This window comes from Electrophorus electricus, chromosome 23, assembly GCF_041902795.1.
Source record: "Electrophorus electricus isolate QZ-2024a chromosome 23, ASM4190279v1, whole genome shotgun sequence".
NCBI lineage: Eukaryota > Metazoa > Chordata > Actinopteri > Gymnotiformes > Gymnotidae > Electrophorus > Electrophorus electricus.
Genome location: NC_137519.1, coordinates 8567501 through 8587072, shown reverse-complemented (window position 1 = coordinate 8587072; position 19572 = coordinate 8567501). Strand labels below are relative to the sequence as shown.

General features: G+C 46.2%; 1 protein-coding gene across 1 annotated transcript in view; it reads right to left on the bottom strand.

The window, feature by feature from the left end:
* Positions 1 to 199: 199 nt before the first annotated feature.
* The window catches only part of adam10a (ADAM metallopeptidase domain 10a), a 57753-nt gene continuing 38380 nt past the window's right edge, over positions 200 to 19572 (bottom strand). Inside the window, exons 4-16 of the mRNA XM_035521087.2 lie at positions 17936 to 18094; positions 13533 to 13633; positions 12491 to 12658; positions 10914 to 11006; positions 10283 to 10466; positions 6380 to 6543; positions 5812 to 5995; positions 5442 to 5592; positions 4740 to 4923; positions 4483 to 4591; positions 4049 to 4269; positions 3795 to 3921; positions 200 to 3162 (exon numbers count right to left, since the gene is read on the bottom strand). Coding sequence (XP_035376980.2) covers positions 3059 to 3162; positions 3795 to 3921; positions 4049 to 4269; positions 4483 to 4591; positions 4740 to 4923; positions 5442 to 5592; positions 5812 to 5995; positions 6380 to 6543; positions 10283 to 10466; positions 10914 to 11006; positions 12491 to 12658; positions 13533 to 13633; positions 17936 to 18094 — 1949 coding nt within the window. The 3' untranslated portion in view covers positions 200 to 3058. The remainder of the gene's footprint in view (positions 3163 to 3794; positions 3922 to 4048; positions 4270 to 4482; positions 4592 to 4739; positions 4924 to 5441; positions 5593 to 5811; positions 5996 to 6379; positions 6544 to 10282; positions 10467 to 10913; positions 11007 to 12490; positions 12659 to 13532; positions 13634 to 17935; positions 18095 to 19572) is intronic.

Below are 19572 nucleotides of genomic sequence, written 5' to 3'. Positions count from 1 at the left end.
ATATAAGTCAAATGGAGTCCCTTGCCCAAACTGTAGTGGATAATAGGGGGGATAATAGGAGTTATTGCTGCCTTGCGCTCATACACTGGAAACCAGATGAGTGGCATCCAGAATGCATGGACTTTCAACGGGAATTTCTAGAACTAGCCTGCAGTTCTTTAGTGTGTACAGCTGTGTTAATAAGTTGTACATTGAGGTGTTTTTGATCAAGTCTATTTTTTTTTATTAATGCATTTTCAAGTACTTCAAAAAAAAAAAGATGTATCTTTGCACAATACTTTTTGCAGTTTTAGTAAAAATCTTTCAAAGTGAGCATAAACGGAAGAACGGGCAAAAGTAAATAAAAAAAGAAAAGAAAAAGGAAAACAACCAGAAAAAACAAGCAAATTTACTGTATAAAACACAGCGGCCATTAAGATCAAACAGTAGTATTAGACATTTTTCTCCATCTTGAATTTTAAATTCTCTCCACACAACGCATTGTGTATATATCAGTGCACATTCCTCATATGCTTAAAGCAAGACATGGGGGGGGGGGGAATCCAAGGGACACTTATTCAAATTAAAAGTTCTCTCCACTATACTCCATGTACCCCACCCCACCACAGAAAAAACAGAGAATAATTATGTTATTCAAGGCTTAATCAGTTAACCTCAATTCCAACACCACCACAAACCTCATTTTACACAATGCATAAAAAAAGAAAGGAAAAAAAGAGAGTTTATACATTTTTTCAGGGGGTGGGTTGGTGTTTGATAGTAGGTCCTGTGATGAAATGAATATGAATTGGCTCTGTGCCATCTTGAAGGATCCTGCTGGCCAGCACTGGATGTGGGAGAGACCATGTATATATTGCAGGCTGTCAATGTTTGAGAGAACCTTCTAAACCCTGCATCCATTGTGGCACGTTTGGGAGAAATGTAATGTATTCAACTGAAAGTGGTTGAGCACTCAAAAATGTGAAAAAAAGAAGACTGAACATCCAACAAATCTGCATGAAACATCTTGATCCCTTTTATGCTCGCTATGCTGAAAAGGCTCAACTTATTTCAGTGAGGATATGAATATATCTGATGTTATTGTAAGGTCTTGGCAACAAACTGAGAGAGAGATACGGGAGAGAGAAGTCCGTGTGAGTCAGAGTTGCGGATGGCCAGAGCTACTAAAAGACACCGGGCTGCACTTGCTGCCTTGGATCTGTCCTCCAATAACCACTTCCCAAGGACCACTGCAGAACAGGTACACATGCAGAAACCTGTCCAGCCTCTGTTCGGGTGCAGCGTTGGGCGTTTCAGTGTGTGATGAGCACTTAATCGCCTGCATGAGAGCGCTTGTGGGTGTTGTGATGCCCAAGAATAAAAACTGGTGGTGTGCACCTGCAAGACATAAGAGACGACAACCTGGAAATCTGGAGTGGCTTTGTCAAGGACAGGGATGGTGAGCTGGTGCTGGAGGTGCTTTGCCTCATTTCCTTACAGGCTTTATTTGTTATGAGATACTGGTGAAGCAACCACAGAGTCTTTCATGTTGCTGTCTGGGTCCAGCTTCTGCCCTCTGAACCCACCGCCTGTCCCATTGGAGCAAGAGAGCGTCAGAGCATCCAATTGCAGTCACCGCTCCAGAACATCAGCCACAAGAATTGAAAGCGTGACTAAAGAAGCTCTGGAGTATGTCTGCTTCTTCCGTTTCTTCTTCTCCTCTTCCAGCTGGAATGACAAACAGGTCTGTTCTTCTGCTGCTTGTGTCTCGTCTAAGATCTGACAGATGACAAAACCACGAAAGTCTGCAAAAACTATATAAAATATTTTTTTAAAAGGTGCAGTGAGAATACGTGGGAAGTGAGAAGACAGGGTTTACTTTGCTCAAATTAGTGTGTACCAAAATATGGTTTTTCATCATCTACAATGACACCACACTAGCTCATCTAAGTAACAATATCTTAAGTCTAATTTTTGTCTGTTTTCCTATCACATTGACTGCTTACTTTCCTCTTACTCTCTCCCAACCTGTCTTCCCTACTTTTCCCTTGGTCCCTCCCTCTCTCTCTCTCTCTTTTTTTTCTCTCTCAAAAGAACTCAGGATCTTAGATCTCACTTGATCTTAATAACCCACCACCACACCAAATCCATGCCAGCACAAGCAGAAACCTAGGGACCTGTTCCATAGTCAATGCACTATCAGTCATAGAACAGAGTAGGATCTCGCTCGCAGCCCATGAGAAAAAAATAAAAATAAAAATAAAAATTTATTTTGTTAAAAAAAAAAAGCACATCACCAAGAAGTCATCAGGAATTTTCAACTTTTCCTTCTGACCCGCTAGGCATTAAAATTTGTCCTGAGTGTCAATCAAAAAAGCAAATAATGTTTATCCAACAACAGGTAAAAATGAACCACATAAGGAGAAGGAGAAGAAGAAACACTATTTTGTGATAAATGAATAACTGAACTTAGCATGAGAGAGAGAGTTAAGTGAACTTAGAAAAACTTGCATTGTTTATAATGTTTGCTTTTCATTCAGAACATCCTTAAATCACACATTGGCAAATGAGTCTGTGGAAAGGTCTTTCGCCTGCCTGCCTTTGCCTGTGCTGGCAGCATAATCCATATGACTTCCCATCATGCTCTTGTGCCCAGGAGGGCAATGCTTCAGAAAACCAAAATAAATGAGGAGGAAAAAAGAAGTGAAAGAGGAGCGCTGGGAACCACTCGGCTTAAAGGGAGGCGCCCACGGCAGGTAGGGGGTGAAAGCAAACAAACAAAAAAAGATCAAAACAAGCCAAGAACAGAAAGCAGTGATTCTCTCCTCAACGACAGCTTGCGTCTTTTTCTCTGAGCTGTGATGGCAGCTGTGATGGCTGCCTGAAAGAGCAGTGGTTTCTTCCATCTCCTCCGAACTGCCATTCTCATGAGCAGAGTCTGAAGTCCACGGTGGGATATGTTTTGCTTTTTGCCGGTTCCTAAGTTTGTGGATGGGGTTCATCGACTGGTTCAGGTAACTCTTTGGAGTGAAGTGTTTCCCGCTGTAGGCACTAGGAAGAACCAAGGCAAGAGCTGGGCTCAATGACGCATCTGGCCCATCTGGTAGGTGTCTCTGGGCTGGCGGTGGCGCTGAGGTTGGGGCTGTGAGTTTGGGTTCTGTGCTCTCCTTCTCTTCAGTGTGCCTGTGAGAGGGAGAAGGAGGAGAGAGAGAGAGAGAGAGAGAGAGAGAGAAAGAGAGGGGCAGAGTGCAGGGGGAAGAGGAGGAGTGAGGGGACAGAAGAGAGGGAGGGCAAGAGAGATGGAGAGGTAGAAAGATGTGGGGGAAGTAAAGAAAGTGAGACGGTGACAAACAGACGAAGGGGGACAATAAAAACAGAAGAGAGAAAAAAAACATACAAAACCAATGAGGGGAGAGAAAGGATATGAAGAGAGAAACAGAGGGAGACAGAAGAAAAGCAAAGAAAATGAGTAAAAGAAATAAGAGAATAAAAAGTAGTGCTATTGTGGTCTTGGTAACCATCATGTTAGAGTGCAGGTGTAAAATAAAAAAATTCAGTTTCGGACCCATACAGGTTTCTCTCCTTCGCAGAGCATCAAGTCCATTGTAAGGGCTGCATTAGTACTGACGCTGACTGAGCAGGACAAACTGGCTAGTGGGTGGGGGTATTACCTGGCAGTGGTCTAGGAGGGGGTAGTTTTGGTTAGTTGGGGGTATTACCTGGCAGCGGTCTAAGAGGGGGTAGTTTTGGTTAGTTGGGGGTATTACCAGGCAGTGGTTTAGGAGGGGGTAGTTTTGGTTAGTTGGGGGTATTACCTGGCAGTGGTTTAGGAGGGGGTAGTTTAGGGTTGCTGCTTGGTGTGTGCACACTGCAGATCTTGATGAATCCAGCCATCAGCATGATGAGCGCAATGCCCATCAACAGCACTGCCCACCAGTAACCCTGTAAAACACATGCACACACATACAGAAACACACACATGACTAACGGCTCTGCACATTTACAGTGGAACATCATCTCGATCAAAAAAGTACTTTCCTTCTTGAGAAGGAAAGATAGAGGACCTCACCACTATCCATTCTGCGATATTCTGGTACAGCTTTGGGTTGAAGATGGCCTTCTTGAGACGGGCGAGTGGCCCGTCTGCATCCACCAGACGGCACTTCATGAACACATCACAGTAGCCGCGGAAGTCGTTGCAGGGTGAGCCAGGCTGCAGGGTCTTCACAGTCTTGTTAAAGTAACGGGCCCATTCATTAGAGCCTGTGCTCCTGCAAGTGTTGGGCTTCACTGCACACATGGACACACACAAAACAGTGTTTTCATAAACAATATCTGCGTGCACACACACACAGAGACGTGAACACGCAGGAAGTGAAGCGGGAGAGTTCATTTTGTGTGTTCTAGGTTTAGGTTTGTTTAAATCTTGTCTGCGTGTATGTTTTTAACCAGGTGGCATGCAGCACGAGCTGTTGCAGTGAGCAGCCTGCAGGGGGCACTCACTCTTCTCCATGCAGCAGACGTGACAGAGCTCTGTGTCGTCCTTCCCATCTTCACTGGCACACGTACAGATCTCCAAACTATAGCGCTCACAGATTGAGCCCGTACAGCCCTGACATAGAGTGAAAAAGGAGCGAAAGAAAAAAGACAGAGGGAGAGAGATTGCACACATCAAATTTGACATATTACAATTATTCTTCCACTCACACATCCACTACTTTCTATAAATCCGTAATGGTCTACAGCACCCCAACTCGTACCCCGTTGATGCAGACTTGCGTCTCTCTGTGGCAGGCGGTGAAATTCTCCTTGGGCGTGGAGGTGGGGCACAGCGCTGAGACTCCATTACACAAGCCCTGGAGGGCACACTCTGACTCCTCACGGCACTTCTCTTTAGGTTCCTTAAAATTACACTCAGAAGTACAGCACGGTCCCTGGCTAGGACTGGGAGAGAGTGTCAGAGAAAGAGGAGGAAGGAAAAGGAGATGCACCAGTTATTTTCTACAGTTCTCCATGTTGGCCATAGGGCTGCACAATATGGATAAAAATATATTATTATACTAGTACATATTGGGAATGAAACTATGCCCTATACCACACCACAGCCCTTACTGTGGCATAGTTAACACTTAGCCTCCATTATTTTGATCCGTTACTTATGTTTGTTGGATTCAACACACCAGAAACACTCAAATAGAATGTCTGACTGGTCAAGGTGCTCATAAACATGAGAAAACAAATGCTTTACATTGCACTCCTACCCAATATCAGTACATCAAAGGTCAGTACTGCAATACCAGTTACAAAACAAATATATTCAGCCCTGGTTTAGTAACTAAACTGAATTCTGTGTGAATGGAAAAACAACCCATTGTGTCTTGAGCAGTGAATGGAGTTGGAGGATTGTGTGACCTGCAGAGCTCATGAGCGGCAATAGAGGGCACTCCAGCTTGGGCGCATACCTGCACTGGTTCCCTGGCTTCAGCTTGCACTTCGTGCCCTCTGGCTCGCTGGCACTGAAGCAGCATTTATCCGAACACTGCTCAGCGTAGCCACAGTCACACTGCTCTCCAGACTCCACCAAGCCATTCCCACAGATGGGCTGGCCAGACTCTGCCAGGTTGGAGTGGGTGGATGTGGGGGAGAGAGAGAGCGGAAAGCATGAAAGGAAGAGAAATGGGGATGAACACAGAGAGAGAGAGAGAGCACACAAGTAGTGAGAGCTATGCATAAATGAAAATCATAATGATTTAAGACCCTCATTATCTCCCACTTATTCCTAATCCTGCGAGAGGCTGTGACAGCCTGTATGAGAGCGAGGAGAGCCCTTACCCACGAAGCAAGAATTCCTCTTCCTATCCAGCACCTGGCTAATGTTGCGAATGCTGCAGATGGAGAACTTGTTGTTGTTGAACTTGTCTCCGGATGTGGCCCTGGCATACATGATGTAGTTGCCTTTCTCCTTCTTATCCTGGACCTTTGACTCACCAGGAGTGCAGTCACTCCCCGAGTCATGCTGGAAATGGGGAGAAAGAGAAAGAGAGAGAGAGGCAGTAGAGAGGGAGGGAGGAAAAAGAAGAGAGAGATGTGTCAATGCAACTCCCCCAAAAAACATATAATCAAAAAAAACAAAACAAAACAAAACAAAACAAAAACAAAACACCCCCCCAAACAAATCAATCATCACCATAAAAAGAGGGGAGAGAGAGAGAGACAGACATGGAAAGAGAAAAACAGAGAGGATGGAAACTTAAACATTTGCAAACCTTCTTTCCATAAACTGGTATAATCCACTTTTAACCTTGTTCTCGTTTACTATCCCCATCCAGGCTGTGTTTCTGGGCCTGCCATTAAGACCTTTGTGTGTGACAGAAGATGGGCAGATGTGCTGCCTACTCACTGGGGAGCCGAAGTTGTGCCCGACCTCATGGGCAAAGGTGATGTGGGAGACCTTGGGGGGCACGTGGGAAGCGTAGTTCTGCACTGTAATGATGCCTGTGTTGAGAGACTTCTTCTTGCCGTCTGAGTAGAGTTTGCTCTTCTCACAGATCCCCCCGGAGCTCCCTGAGGCAGAGAAGAATTATTTGAGAGAGAGACAGAGAAACACCAGTAGTGCCAAAGTTCCAGCCACACAAGCAGGGAGAGGGGGTCATTTTCTGCCCCTCACACAGTTAGTAACAAAAAGAGGAGATATATCCCCATCCTGTCCCCTCACTCACTCACTCTCCCGTCTCACTCTCTCTACTCCTACCACTCACTCACTCTCCCGTCTCACTCTCTCTACTCTTCCCGCCAACTTACTCCCGTCTCACTCTCTACTCCTACCGCTCACTTACTCTCCCGTCTCACTCTCTACTGCTACCGCTCACTTACTCTCTCATCTCACTCTCTCTATGCCTACCGCTCACTTACTCTCCCGTCTCACTCTCTCTACGCCTACCTCTCACATACTCTCCCGTCTCACTCTCTACTCCTACTGCTCATACTCTCCCGTCTCACTCTCTACTCCTACTGCTCACATACTCTCCCGTCTCACTCTCTACTCCTACTGTTCACTTACTCTCCCGTCTCACTCTACTCTTCCAGCGAACTTATTCCCGTCTCACTCTCTACTCTTCCAGCTAACTTACTCCCGTCTCACTCTCTTTACTCTTCCTGTTAACACACTCTCGTCTCACTCTCTACTCCTACCGCTCACTCACTCTCCCATCTCACTCTCTACTCCTACCGCTCACTCTCCTGTCTCACTCTCTACTCCTACCGCTCACTCACTCTCCACTCCTACCGCTCACTGACTCTATCGTCTTACTCTCTCTACTCTTCCCGCTAACTTACTCCCGTCTCACTCTCTACTCCTACCGCTCACTCACTCTCCCGTCTCACTCTACTCCTACCGCTCACTTACTCTCCCGTCTCACTCTCTACGCCTACCGCTCATTTACTCTCCTGTCTCACTCTCTCTACTCCTACCGCTCACTCACTCTCCCGTTTCACTCTCTACTCCTACTGCTCACTCTCCCGTCTCACTCTCTACTCCTATCGCTCACTCTCCCGTCTCACTCTCTACTCCTATCGCTCACTCTCCCGTCTCACTCTCTACTCCTACCGCTCACTCTCCCGTCTCACTCTCTCTACTCCTACTGCTCACTCTCCCGTCTCACTCTCCCTACTCCTACTGCTCACTCTCCCGTCTCACTCTCTCTATGCCTACCGCTCACATACTCTCCCGTCTCACTCTCTCTATGCCTACCGCTCACATACTCTCCCGTCTCACTCTCTCTACTCCTACTGCTCACTCTCCTGTCTCGCTCTCCCTACTCCTACTGCTCACTCTCCCGTCTCACTCTCTCTATGCCTACCGCTCACATACTCTCCCGTCTCACTCTCTACTCCTACTGCTCACTCTCCCGTCTCACTCTCTACCACTCACTCTCCCGTCTCACTCTCTCTACTCCTACTGCTCACTCTCCCGTCTCACTCTCCCTACTCCTACTGCTCACTCTCCCGTCTCACTCTCCCTACTCCTACTGCTCACTCTCCCGTCTCACTCTCTCTATGCCTACCGCTCACATACTCTCCCGTCTCACTCTCTACTCCTACTGCTCACTCTCCCGTCTCACTCTCTCTACTCGTACTGCTCACTCTCCCGTCTCACTCTCCCTACTCCTACTGCTCACTCTCCCGTCTCACTCTCTCTATGCCTACCACTCACATACTCTCCCGTCTCACTCTCTCTACTCGTACTGCTCACTCTCCCGTCTCACTCTCCCTACTCCTACTGCTCACTCTCCCGTCTCACTCTCTCTATGCCTACCACACATACTCTCCCGTCTCACTCTCTACTCCTACTGCTCACTCTCCCGTCTCACTCTCTACTCCTACCACTCACTCTCCCGTCTCACTCTCTCTACTCGTACTGCTCACTCTCCCGTCTCACTCTCTCTACTCCTACTGCTCACTCTCCCGTCTCACTCTCGCTACGCCTACCACTCACATACTCTCCCGTCTCACTCTCTACTCCTACCGCTCACTTACTCTCCCATCTCACTCTCTCTCCTCCTCATTCGTTCTTTCTCGCTCCCCCTCGGGTTTTCTCTTTAGTTCCCTCCTTTTCTTTTTCCTTTTTTCCCCTAAACTACCGTAAATCAACCTGATCACCTCACAGTGATGTATTTCTCAACCTCTGAAATGGACAACGTGGCTAAGTTAACCCATGGCTTACAGCAGGGATCACACACACACACAGACACAGACACATGCCTTTGAATGCTTCCAGCCATTCAACACCATTTTAAAACGTATCCCTTCAGTTACTACTGCAAACTGGAACAGCCAATCAGCATTAACATACACCCAATTACCTCCCAGTCACTAGATGGCTGTTGATCAATGCACAGTGGACATACTCCATTACAAAGACACCTGTCTGTGTTTGATTGATTTTAGCACTCTACACTCTGTGTATGTAGACAACAGCTCTCTTTGCAGGCCAGACCCTTCCCTGGGTAGCAGCCTATTGATCTGGTGCTTTGGGAAGCCCATTAGTGACTGAGCAGCCAGAGTTCTTTGATGTGTGGCTGGTTGCACTACACTGTGCTCCAGAGCTCAAAGCGGGTGGAGGGCAGTTTCTCTGTCTTTCTCCCCAGTGAGGCAAGCCTCATCTGGGAGGTGCTCAGGTGGACGGGAACATTACTAATGAGCCCATATTGACTGAGATGGATGTGTGTGTGCATACGTGTTTGCTTGGCAGGATATTTATTGTATCTAGAGCAGAGTGTCAGAACTCAATTAGACAGAGCAAAGCCTGGAGCCTGTGAGCAGAGCAAGACACGCCTACATTACTGTGACCGAACACGGTGCATGACGCAGGAGAGCGAGGGTGGGAGCCGACTAGATGCAGTGTTTAAAATTCCACGTTCAGCAAGTGCATATATCCCCACCATCACCACAAACACACACACAGTTACATGCGTAAACACCCATACATGCCATACATAATTTGCACTCCCCACTGTTACAGCAGTCAGTGTGGATGTATAGAGTGAGTCAGCAGACTAGCTGCACTCTGCAGAACGGGCTTCCTCAGGGCTTCCACTCATCAGCACAGGACAGGCATTTAAAATACATGCTGCATAGTGAGAGAGACTCTCACACACACCCGCCTATATGTGTGAACGCTGTATGAACTGTGTGCGCGTTGTGCTCGGTGTGCAGTACTGCTGAGAGAACTCCGAGATCTGGCTCTGAGAGATGCTAACAATTGTGTAGCCCATACAAAGGTATAACTCTAAGTATCCTTGAGCGAACATATCTTTTTCTCTTTCTGCTGTAAGACTAATGCCAATTTGATCAACACCCTTATTACTTACTAATTAACAAGCTAAAAAACAAAATTATTATATAATTAAGTCTTATAATAATTAAATTCTTATATAATTAAGTCTGAATGCATTTAAATTAAAATGTATGAGGGGGTGTAAGGTAAAAGATACATAAAAAAAAAAATTAGCAACCCATACTCCCCCCCCCCCCCACACACACACACACACACAGAGAAAGCAGCAGGATAGTCTTATCAGTGTGCCTGGAGGTTAATGGAGAGTGTTTCTGCTCTGTTCAGAACAGCTGATACTCATCAGCAGCACCTTCATCACAGCCTCCTCTTCCTCCCTCTCCAATGTACACAAGGATCTCATTACCGATAAACAGGCAATGCATTATAAATGAAACACAGACGTGTCTGGTAAAAACAGCTAGGCACAATCTCAAAAGATGAGGTGTGTGTGTGTGTGTGTACGTGTACCTGAGGGGGCTCCGACCCAGGCCAGTCCCAGGACCCCGTCATCAAAGTCTCTGTCAGTGAAGACGTAAGCCAAGCAGTAGTCATCGTGGTTCTGCTCAGAATTCAGCTCTAGAAACTTCTCCACACCGATATTAGCAAAGCGAAATGGATTTGAACTGTCCTTCTCTTCCTTCGTGCCATTGATCTGAGAGACAGAGAGAGAGAGAGAGAAACAGTGAAAACATAAAGGAAATAAATAAAAAGAAAGAAAAAGAAATCCAGTTTCCAGCAGCCCTGCACTTACAGAGCAGGGTAACCAAGTATTCCTTTAAGAGCAGGATCCTCCTAACCAGCAACCAAACAAACATTGTGAGACAGAGGAGCAGAAGACAGAGGCCTGGCTACAGACAGACGTGTCTACTCAAGACTCCCTCTGTGTGACAGCACATTAATAAGAAGTGCCATCCATGTTTATATTAGTAATGCCAAGCTGCCAAATGAGTGGTGCAGAAAGCATATATTATCTAATTGAAAGGATCATGTGACCTGCAGCACATCTCAGAAACAGATTTTGGCAGGAAACTCACCTTCTTTCATCTCTTGCACGCACACACACACACGCAGACAGACACGCAGACAGACATACTCTTACCTTGATCCTCTTCACCATGAAACTGATGTTACGGATGCCCTGAAAGTCTGTGCTCTGATAGATGGAGTCAATGGCCTTCACATGACTGGATATCTGTCAGGACCAACACACAGGTCTGTACAGTACTCTAGAACTCTAGAAACAGCAGAACAGATCTCATCTCCACAGTAAAATTCCCAAAGCACACTGATCCCACAAACAAGAACATTCTGTTGTTGATGCTTGGCTTTAGAATATTCCAGAAAAAAACAAACTGACAAGCCATATTAACCAGTGTGAAAGTGACGGAACATTCTACAATTCTGCCAACACACACACACACACAGTCACACACAGTCACACACACTCACTCACACTCACAAACACTCACACACACTCACACACACTCACACACACTCACACACACTCACACACACTCACACACAACCTGTTTGTATTTGCAGGAGGACGCTGGGATGGTGTGCTCCAATAGACATTGCAAATGTTGGATTTAACAACATTTTTAACAACATTTAATGCATCTATGGGGAACGATGTTCATGTTCATGTTCATTGCTTTTTGCTTCCAAACTAACAATGACCAGCTTAGTAAATCTTTCATACCTGAGTATGTTTAGGACTGCACATGGGGCTCACTAGTTTAGGACTGCACATATCAACAGTAGGCATGCACTAATGGCGTTTTTGTCACTAATAGCACTTTTGTTCCAGAACAAGTATGCTCTGATTTGAGCATTGATAAGTATACTGTCTGAGGCCTGTGATAATTTTACCATTTAGTGTAGAAGCTAGTCACACCAGAGAGAGAAAGAGAGAGAAAGAGAGAGAATCTGGATCCTGTGCAGTAAACCCATCATAACTCTGTCAACCACTGACGGGGAACGTAACCTATAGGGAGCATCCAGAAGATTTGTATGCTTCCAGCAGGGCATTACATAAGGCACATAAAAACAGCGTGAATTCCGAAGCTGTGAATAAAAAAAATGTGATTTTTTTTTTTTTGCTCAGTTTATTTGACGCTACGAGAGAAACTCCCAGTGATGTAAGACTGAACTCCAAAGGCAGGAGATTTGCTGGAGGGCACCGAGGCATTTGTTGAAATTAGAACCAGAATCATTACTGGCCAAGTAAGAGGTCGCTAAGGAATCCATGGCAGTAGCTGATATTATAACAGTATAACAAATAAAATTAAATAAACGGGAATAGAATAAGAATTTTTTGGTGCATGTACATAATAAACTACAGAAGGAACAGCATTGTAAATGTGGTCATTTCACCCTTTCATGATGCATACACACTTAAAGCTGGTTTCTTGAAGCGAGTCTTGGACAACATTGCAGTGCCAATGGTAAGTCACTGTTGGGAGGTTCTTTCCACCACAGGCCTAGGTCTTGGAAACTGACCCAAAATGACCAGAAAAATAACGGGTGCCTCCTCACTTCCTCTCAGAGATATTTTATTGATACAGCCCTACCGAATTTTACCATGACACGTCCAGCTGTTCGGCATAACTTCAGATCTGGCACTATGGCACCATGTGGCGGTTTGTTTCGGAGCGAGTGAGTGTGCTGATGTACCTGCGCTATGACCGCCTCCTTGGTGCCATAGTATCTGAGGAACAGGTGGTCGGTCTGGATTAAGAGCTGGCAGGTGTTCTTCTCGGCTTGTGCGGCGCGCCTCTTCCTCAGGATCACTGGCTGGTAGGGACCTTCTTCTTCCTCTTCCTGGTGCTGTCTGCTACTCTCCTGCAGGGGGCGCATGACAGAGCATGCCACGATCAAGCACTGAGCGCAAAGTCCCAACCGGCTGGCCTTAGAATGTTCTGGAAAATAACTGTTGAGTCAAATAAACTGGTGTGAATCAGGGGAGGACTTTCTGAAGACTTCTATATGTCTTAAAACCATTTCATGCTTCAGACACAACATTTATCTCTTGACTGTCAGAGGTGAACATTCTAGACACTCCTACGTACAGGAAACAGCAGAATGATCCTGTGTTTAGGTTTCCTGGATCAAATTTAGGCTTTGCACAAACCTGTGCTTCCAGGCATACATATTCTGGTGTTACAGCACTGGTTTGAGGCAGGAAACGCCCGTCCCCCCCGCCCTGGCAAAGAGCTGGGAGAGGCAGAGTTTGAGCTCTTGGATGTCAGAATTGAAACGAGAGTTTACAGAACACTGAGATGTTTCTGTAATCTGCCACTACACCCAGTTCCAGTTACTCCTGAGGGAGAAGCTCCCACACGGATAGCTGGGAGAAGTGTGTCAAAAAGCTCACGATCTGTTTTCTTCATATTCCTCCTGGATTTCACAATATAACTTAATCATCTCCCTGTGCTTTTTCTCAAGTCATATATCTGAGGCGGCTGAAGGAAACACCACTTTTGACACAGGAAAGACATACTCCAGCATAAATAATCATTTGAATTTCAGAAGAAGAAGGAAAAAAGACATTTGTCATAAACTATTTCATATTTCAGCCACTACTTAATTATCTGTAAATTGTGAACCTAGCCGTCTATTGCATGGTGGGGGCATGTATTTGAGTGGTGTGGGGACGTTTTGGCCTGCACTTGAAAGGCCTCGGTATGGGGTTGCCATGCTGCAGGTAGGGACTGACCTCTGCAGCGGCCTCGACAGCAGACCTCTGGTACTTCTTCATCCTCTCGAAGACAGAGTGGTCGGCACAGCCGCCCTCCCTCCCGTACTTATGAGGGTAGTCTGGGTGCAGAGGGAAGATGAGCACAGACATGAGGGAGGAGGAGGAGGAGGAGGAGCCTGGAGACTTCGTTCACTGCCTAGCTCAGTATGAGAGCATCGCTGTATAGAGACCGTAGAGTTCATACTGAGTTTAGCAGTTTCATTTTGGAATTGCAAATCAACACGTGATATTTCCAAAATCTGTTGAAGTCTGCCACCTGTTTCAAGGTTACACTGTAATGGAAGAACCACAACGTCTGTGTTGTTGCAGGATTAATTGTGTGTGTGTGTGTGTGTGTGTGTGTGTGTGTGTGTGTGTGTGTGTGTGTGTGTGTGTGTGTGTGTGTGTGCACGCACAAGACTGTGAAGTGGCTTCATTGGCATCCTGGTGTGCCTGCCACTGTCTGGCTGAGGTGTGGGACCATGCAAATGGAGTTGCTGGAGAACTAATGAGATCCAAGGGAATTACACAAACTATTCTCTTTTTGTGTGCCTCTCCCAGACTCTCTGTTTCTCTCTCTTCCTCTTGGGCTAAGCTCCTTTGGCTCAGCCTCTGGAGTTGCAGCACCTTTAGCCCCTCCCATCAGAGTTCGCTAGGCCAGCCCCCCGGCCCCAGTGATGAGCTCACACGGTGCCGCGGCCGAATCAGAGCCTGGAATCAGCTACGCGGATACCTGGCTCTTCTGCACCTTTACCTGAACAATACATCCTCGCCCGTGCAGGCCAGGAGAGAAAGACAAGTGGCTATTTTAGGATGGAGTGACGCATTTAAAGGCGGCAGAGCGTGACACGCCGAACAAAAAACAAATATGGCAACAGAAGGTGGTGTTGCGTGGGGGGCAGTTGTAATTACCCAGAGCTAGGCAGGGATGATGGCAGTGGGTGGGGCACAGGAAGGAGGCTCGTCCAGTGAGCTGCTCACAGAGCAGGCACGATAACGCGTAGCTGCGGTTCCACCTGGCGCTGGCTCACTGTTTACTACAGTGAAGTTAAGCGGACAGAAGAGCAGCTCAGGTGCATGATGCGCTGCAGGGTGGTGAATGTTCTGCAGGGCTCTACAGGGCAGGGTATATGTTCTCTGCTCACTGCATCTTCTCTGCCACAGTCATGCTGGTGGTTAGTTGCTAAAGAGCTTTTTTTTTTAAGGGAGAATGGTTTATGCGTGTGCACACATGCACACAAAGGCACACGTTTGTCCAGATCTTGGCATCAGTAAGGGTGAGCTTTGTATCACTGGCTCCTGCAGTGAGAGGGCAAGCGACTGCTTGGCAGGTTTTTCCACCTCTGTGAGCACACCTGAACTGCAATATCTGTATGTATGACTGCGTGTAGCACTTATACTATTCACCTCCCCCTCCCCCTCTCTCTCCCTCTCCCTCAGATACGTGTACACACGCACACACACACACACACACACACACAGGATGCGCACATGCGCGCACACACACACACACGTGCACACATCCTGCAATTGAGCATGCAATTTGAAATCTCTCTGCTCGCTCTGCCTTTAAGCCTCTTCCCTCTTGGAAGTTTCTTTAGGGGAAAGACACGTTTTAACAACATTTTCACTAAATCCCCTTGGTACTGCTGTTTATTCTCTGCCCTTCTCCTTTCACACACACAGTCTCTATCAGATTTGGCAGTGAAGGACACAATAGTAGGTTATCATCACATAAGTCAGTACAATACTTCCAGAGAAAGCAGATCGCTTAAATACTGGACATAGTGAATCACCACTGTGAGCATCCTTTATATGCCAAGAAGAGGAATAGAGGAGAAAAGAGCGTAGAGAGATGAAAGTATGGGTGAAGGAGCAAAAGGAGAGATGGAGAGGAAGAGGAGAGGAAGAAGAGATGGAGAGGAAGGAATCACTGAGGTAAACAGAGAGAGCACACAAAAGCTGGAGACCCATTTCATCTGTCGCACCTGTCCCAGAGAGAGAGAGCGTGCGAACGAGCACGTCCTGCACCGATCCTGCCCTCGCCAGTCTGCCCCCCACAGTGTGTGCAGTTTCACGCTGCTCCTCTCAGACACTAATCAAGGCCAGCCAGAACGGTGCTGTGCGAATTGCGATTTTTGCATGTTCGGTGTTGCAGTTCGAGGAGAGAATGTCTCTGTTGCTAAAGCAATTTCAGCTTTGGCACTCTGGCATTTTAAGGACAATGTCTGTCTCACATCATGCTGAAAAGCTCCTCCACTGCTTTATATCTAATTACTTTTATCCCTTGATTTAAAATTCTTTCCCTGCTCAAGAAAAAAAAAAAACACACCAAGAACAAGAGTACTTTAATGACACAGTGTGTGTTGGCTCTAGTGCGTAATTATCTAAAATCTAAAATTTCTTAAAATCTAAGAAAGAAATGTGAAGAGGTGAACTCCTGCAAACCAGGGCATTACAAATAGGATGCTCTGCTTTGCCACAAGGGGGCAGTAAGAAGAGCTGCAGGGGGTTTGTGACCTACAGACTAATGCTGCATGGGGCTAAATAATACATCATTATTCAAATGTGAGAGTTTAGTTACAACACACTGGCTCTGACATTCAGAGCTTACTGATGGCCTTGATTAACTAGATCAGGTGTATTAGCTAAGGGTTTTTGTATCTAAACTCTAAAGCCTGCCAGTAGATTTCCAGAACTGAAATTAGGCTCCCTTGATCCTGATATTGTGGGGACAGTAGTTTTCAACACAACCAAAAATAAAACTTTTGTTTAAAAATGATTTCCCCAGTAAGATGAGAGATTATTCTGGAGTCAGGCTTCAAGCCCATCGCTATCTTCAGGGAAGCGTGCTAAAGAGAAAGGGCGCCTTATTAAGCCTCATCTGAGGTAGGAAAAAGAGGAAAGATGAACGAGCAGTGGCTGCATAAGCAAGATGAAAACAGCCAAGGAAACACGGAGCTGAAGCACACAGCAGATAAGCTGGGAGAAGAGAGGATATTTACAGACCTTAAGGAAAATCATCAATTAACCAGTCACTGCTAACTATCTTGTTTTGGAGAAATAGGCACAGCTAAGGAAGAGAATTCTCACACACACACACACACACACACACACACACACACACACACAAACACACAGTTAGGCTTCCACCACCCTTCCTTTGCAGGGTGTGCTATCATCAAGCCAGACTATGACGCATGCAAGCATGCACAATAGCACATGCACACAAGCAGAGTTCTGGCTCACCACCCTCTCTCCCTGGCGTGCGTGTGTGTTGATCATTTCCATGCAGAGCTGTACACTGGTTCCCTGTCTTCCAGAGCCCCAACAGGCCAACTCTACCGCTGCCCTGGGCACACCCATCCTATGACCTGCGCTATGCCCTGCCTACATTCTCCTCATGACCCAACCTATTCACCTTATTCAGACCCCGCCCATTTTAAGGATTCAGCTTTTCTGCATTGTCAACCACCTAATGTAGTTTACCTAATAATGATTAAAATACTATCAGTTTGCTAATAGACATACGTTTAGAACATTTCATATTTAACAGTCAATATTCAGATACATTTACAGTAAACAGAATTAATGTTTAATATTAGCCAGCTAAATGCAAAATCAGTTTGTGTGTTTATAGAGGTCACTGTTACCACTAAAACAGCTTTGATGCTTCAGATCAATGACACTGGGTATCTTTGTTTTCAAGCTTAGTGCTTTAAGCCACATCTGAAAACATTCAAGTGCACCACAACACTCCACAACTCTTGACTATAAACAATCATCATCATCACTAAAGACAAAATTAACAAGATAGCAGAGCCCTTGTTTGGTTGGTGCATAAGGTGAATACCTGACACAAACACACGTGTATGCGCATGCACATGCTCACGCACGCACGCACAAACAACCACTCAAGAAAGCTGTCGTGCCTGCCAAGTTTCCAAAACATTTTAATCTCAAAACATCTACACACCCTGCGTTCCAGAACTTGTGTGTGCGTGTGTGTGTGAAGAGATGTGGAGCACACAAACAGCAACACAGAGCTTGAGAGAGACAAAGAAATAAAATCACTAAATGGTGCCATTTTAAGGCCAATTTCCAAGAGTCCCTCTGGATCAAACCAATTCTTTTCTGTAATTTCAGGTGTGGAATCTCTACTGGCTCTTTGGTTGATTAAAATGACAATAAACTGCCCTGTGGTTCATAAAATGGCATCGGTTCTTTGCATGAAATACAAAAATGTGCTAAATAAAGACAAGTCAACAGTGAAGTAAATCTCCCAAAACTACGTTCTGTTCGGCCTATGACATCTGAAATACTCACTCACGCACGCACGCACTCACTCACTCACTCATGCACGCACGCACTCACGCACTCACCAATGTCATCCTCATGATAGATGACAGAATGGTAGGGCACGCTCTGATCTTTCAGGTATCTTTCAGCAGGTTCAACGTAGAATGTGCCACGATGACTCTGGATGAAGCCCTCAAACTTCCCATCCACAATGGAGCCGTGGGTCAGACTGCCCTTCTCACCTGAGGAACACACATACGCAGATACCCACAAACATACACACACAGATACATACACACAGTTCAGAAAGCTCAGGAAGTGATGCACATGTGAGCAACACTTTATTTAAAGAGCATATAATTAAAGATGCACATAATGCATGCACTCTCTCTCAATCAGTCCATCCGATTGGCTGACAGGAACATATCTACAAAGGTTCATGTTAAATGAAAGAATGTCAGAATGTCATGGCATTATAACACACACACACTTCATCACTGACCTTCATGTATGTCTCATAACGAAGGTTATGATACACCCACAAACCCAGACACTGTCACTGTTAGTCAAAGCAGAGTGGCTTATTAAAAAGAATAAAAGAATCATTCACTCTTGTTTCTCATTCATTCATTCACACTCTCTCTGTCTCTCTGTCTCTGTCCAAACCTTCCCAGCAGTCAGCAGCAGACGCATGGATTTTAAAACTTCAAATGATAAAGGTGAAGCATCCAGCGAGGCTGACACTAGCGCTCTGTGGTGTAAGCTCTGCTGGCAGGAACGCAAGCGCCCTCACGTACAGCTTGGGGTACCAGTAGCATTATCTGCCCTCTGCTCTGCCTCCCAGCTGGGGCATGCCCAGGGGAGACCTACCCCTGGGGGAGGGCAATCCTGAGCACCGGCCTACCCTGCCACAAGTGATCCCCAAAGGCACCAGGGCTGGGCAGGAGAAATGCTATTTAGTGGTCCACAGCTGTCATAACCTGTCAGGATTGCATTTGCAATGGGGGTCACACAATGAATATGTCCAAGAACACAGGTGGGGTGAGGGTGTTATCTGCAGAAAGGGAGGAGTCTGGAAGTAACTGATGGAGTTTTCTGTCCTTCATACAGCCAGCACCAGGGTGAGCAGCATACCAACCTCAGCTCCCCTTCCTCCTCTCCCTCAGTCGCTCCTCTTCTTTTTCGCTCCTCCTCTTCAGCACTGTGCAGGTGAACGGCAGCAACATGCAGCCACAAACACCATTTTGGCCAGGAGAGTTTTCGAAAATGACCCTTGGCCTCCCCCAGTGACCCTGGACTGCCATAGACAGAGGCTCCTATGTCTGTCTCACTCACACTCCCTCTGCACTATTCTAAAGTAGCACAGTAAAGCAGACAGGAACCCTGCAGCTTCAGTGATGATGATCACTTCAGAATACAGAGAAGCAAAACTACTGAAAGGGAAAGAGACAGCTTCCAGCTTGCCTCGTGTGGACTACACTCCCCAGAATCCTCCTGCCTGTTCCCAATCCCCAGTGTATTCATTTCACCTGTGTCTAGTCTTACCTGATGTTTATGTCTATTTACAGCTACTCTTGTGGTTCATTGCAGTCTCGCTCTGCATTTGTCTAGCGTTTCTAAGCAGTTTCTTTGTATGTATCTGTTTCTATGGTTTTGGACTTCATGTTTGATTCCCTCGTAGTGGCTCCTTTGTTTACTCCCTGTTGGATCTGTTTGCCTG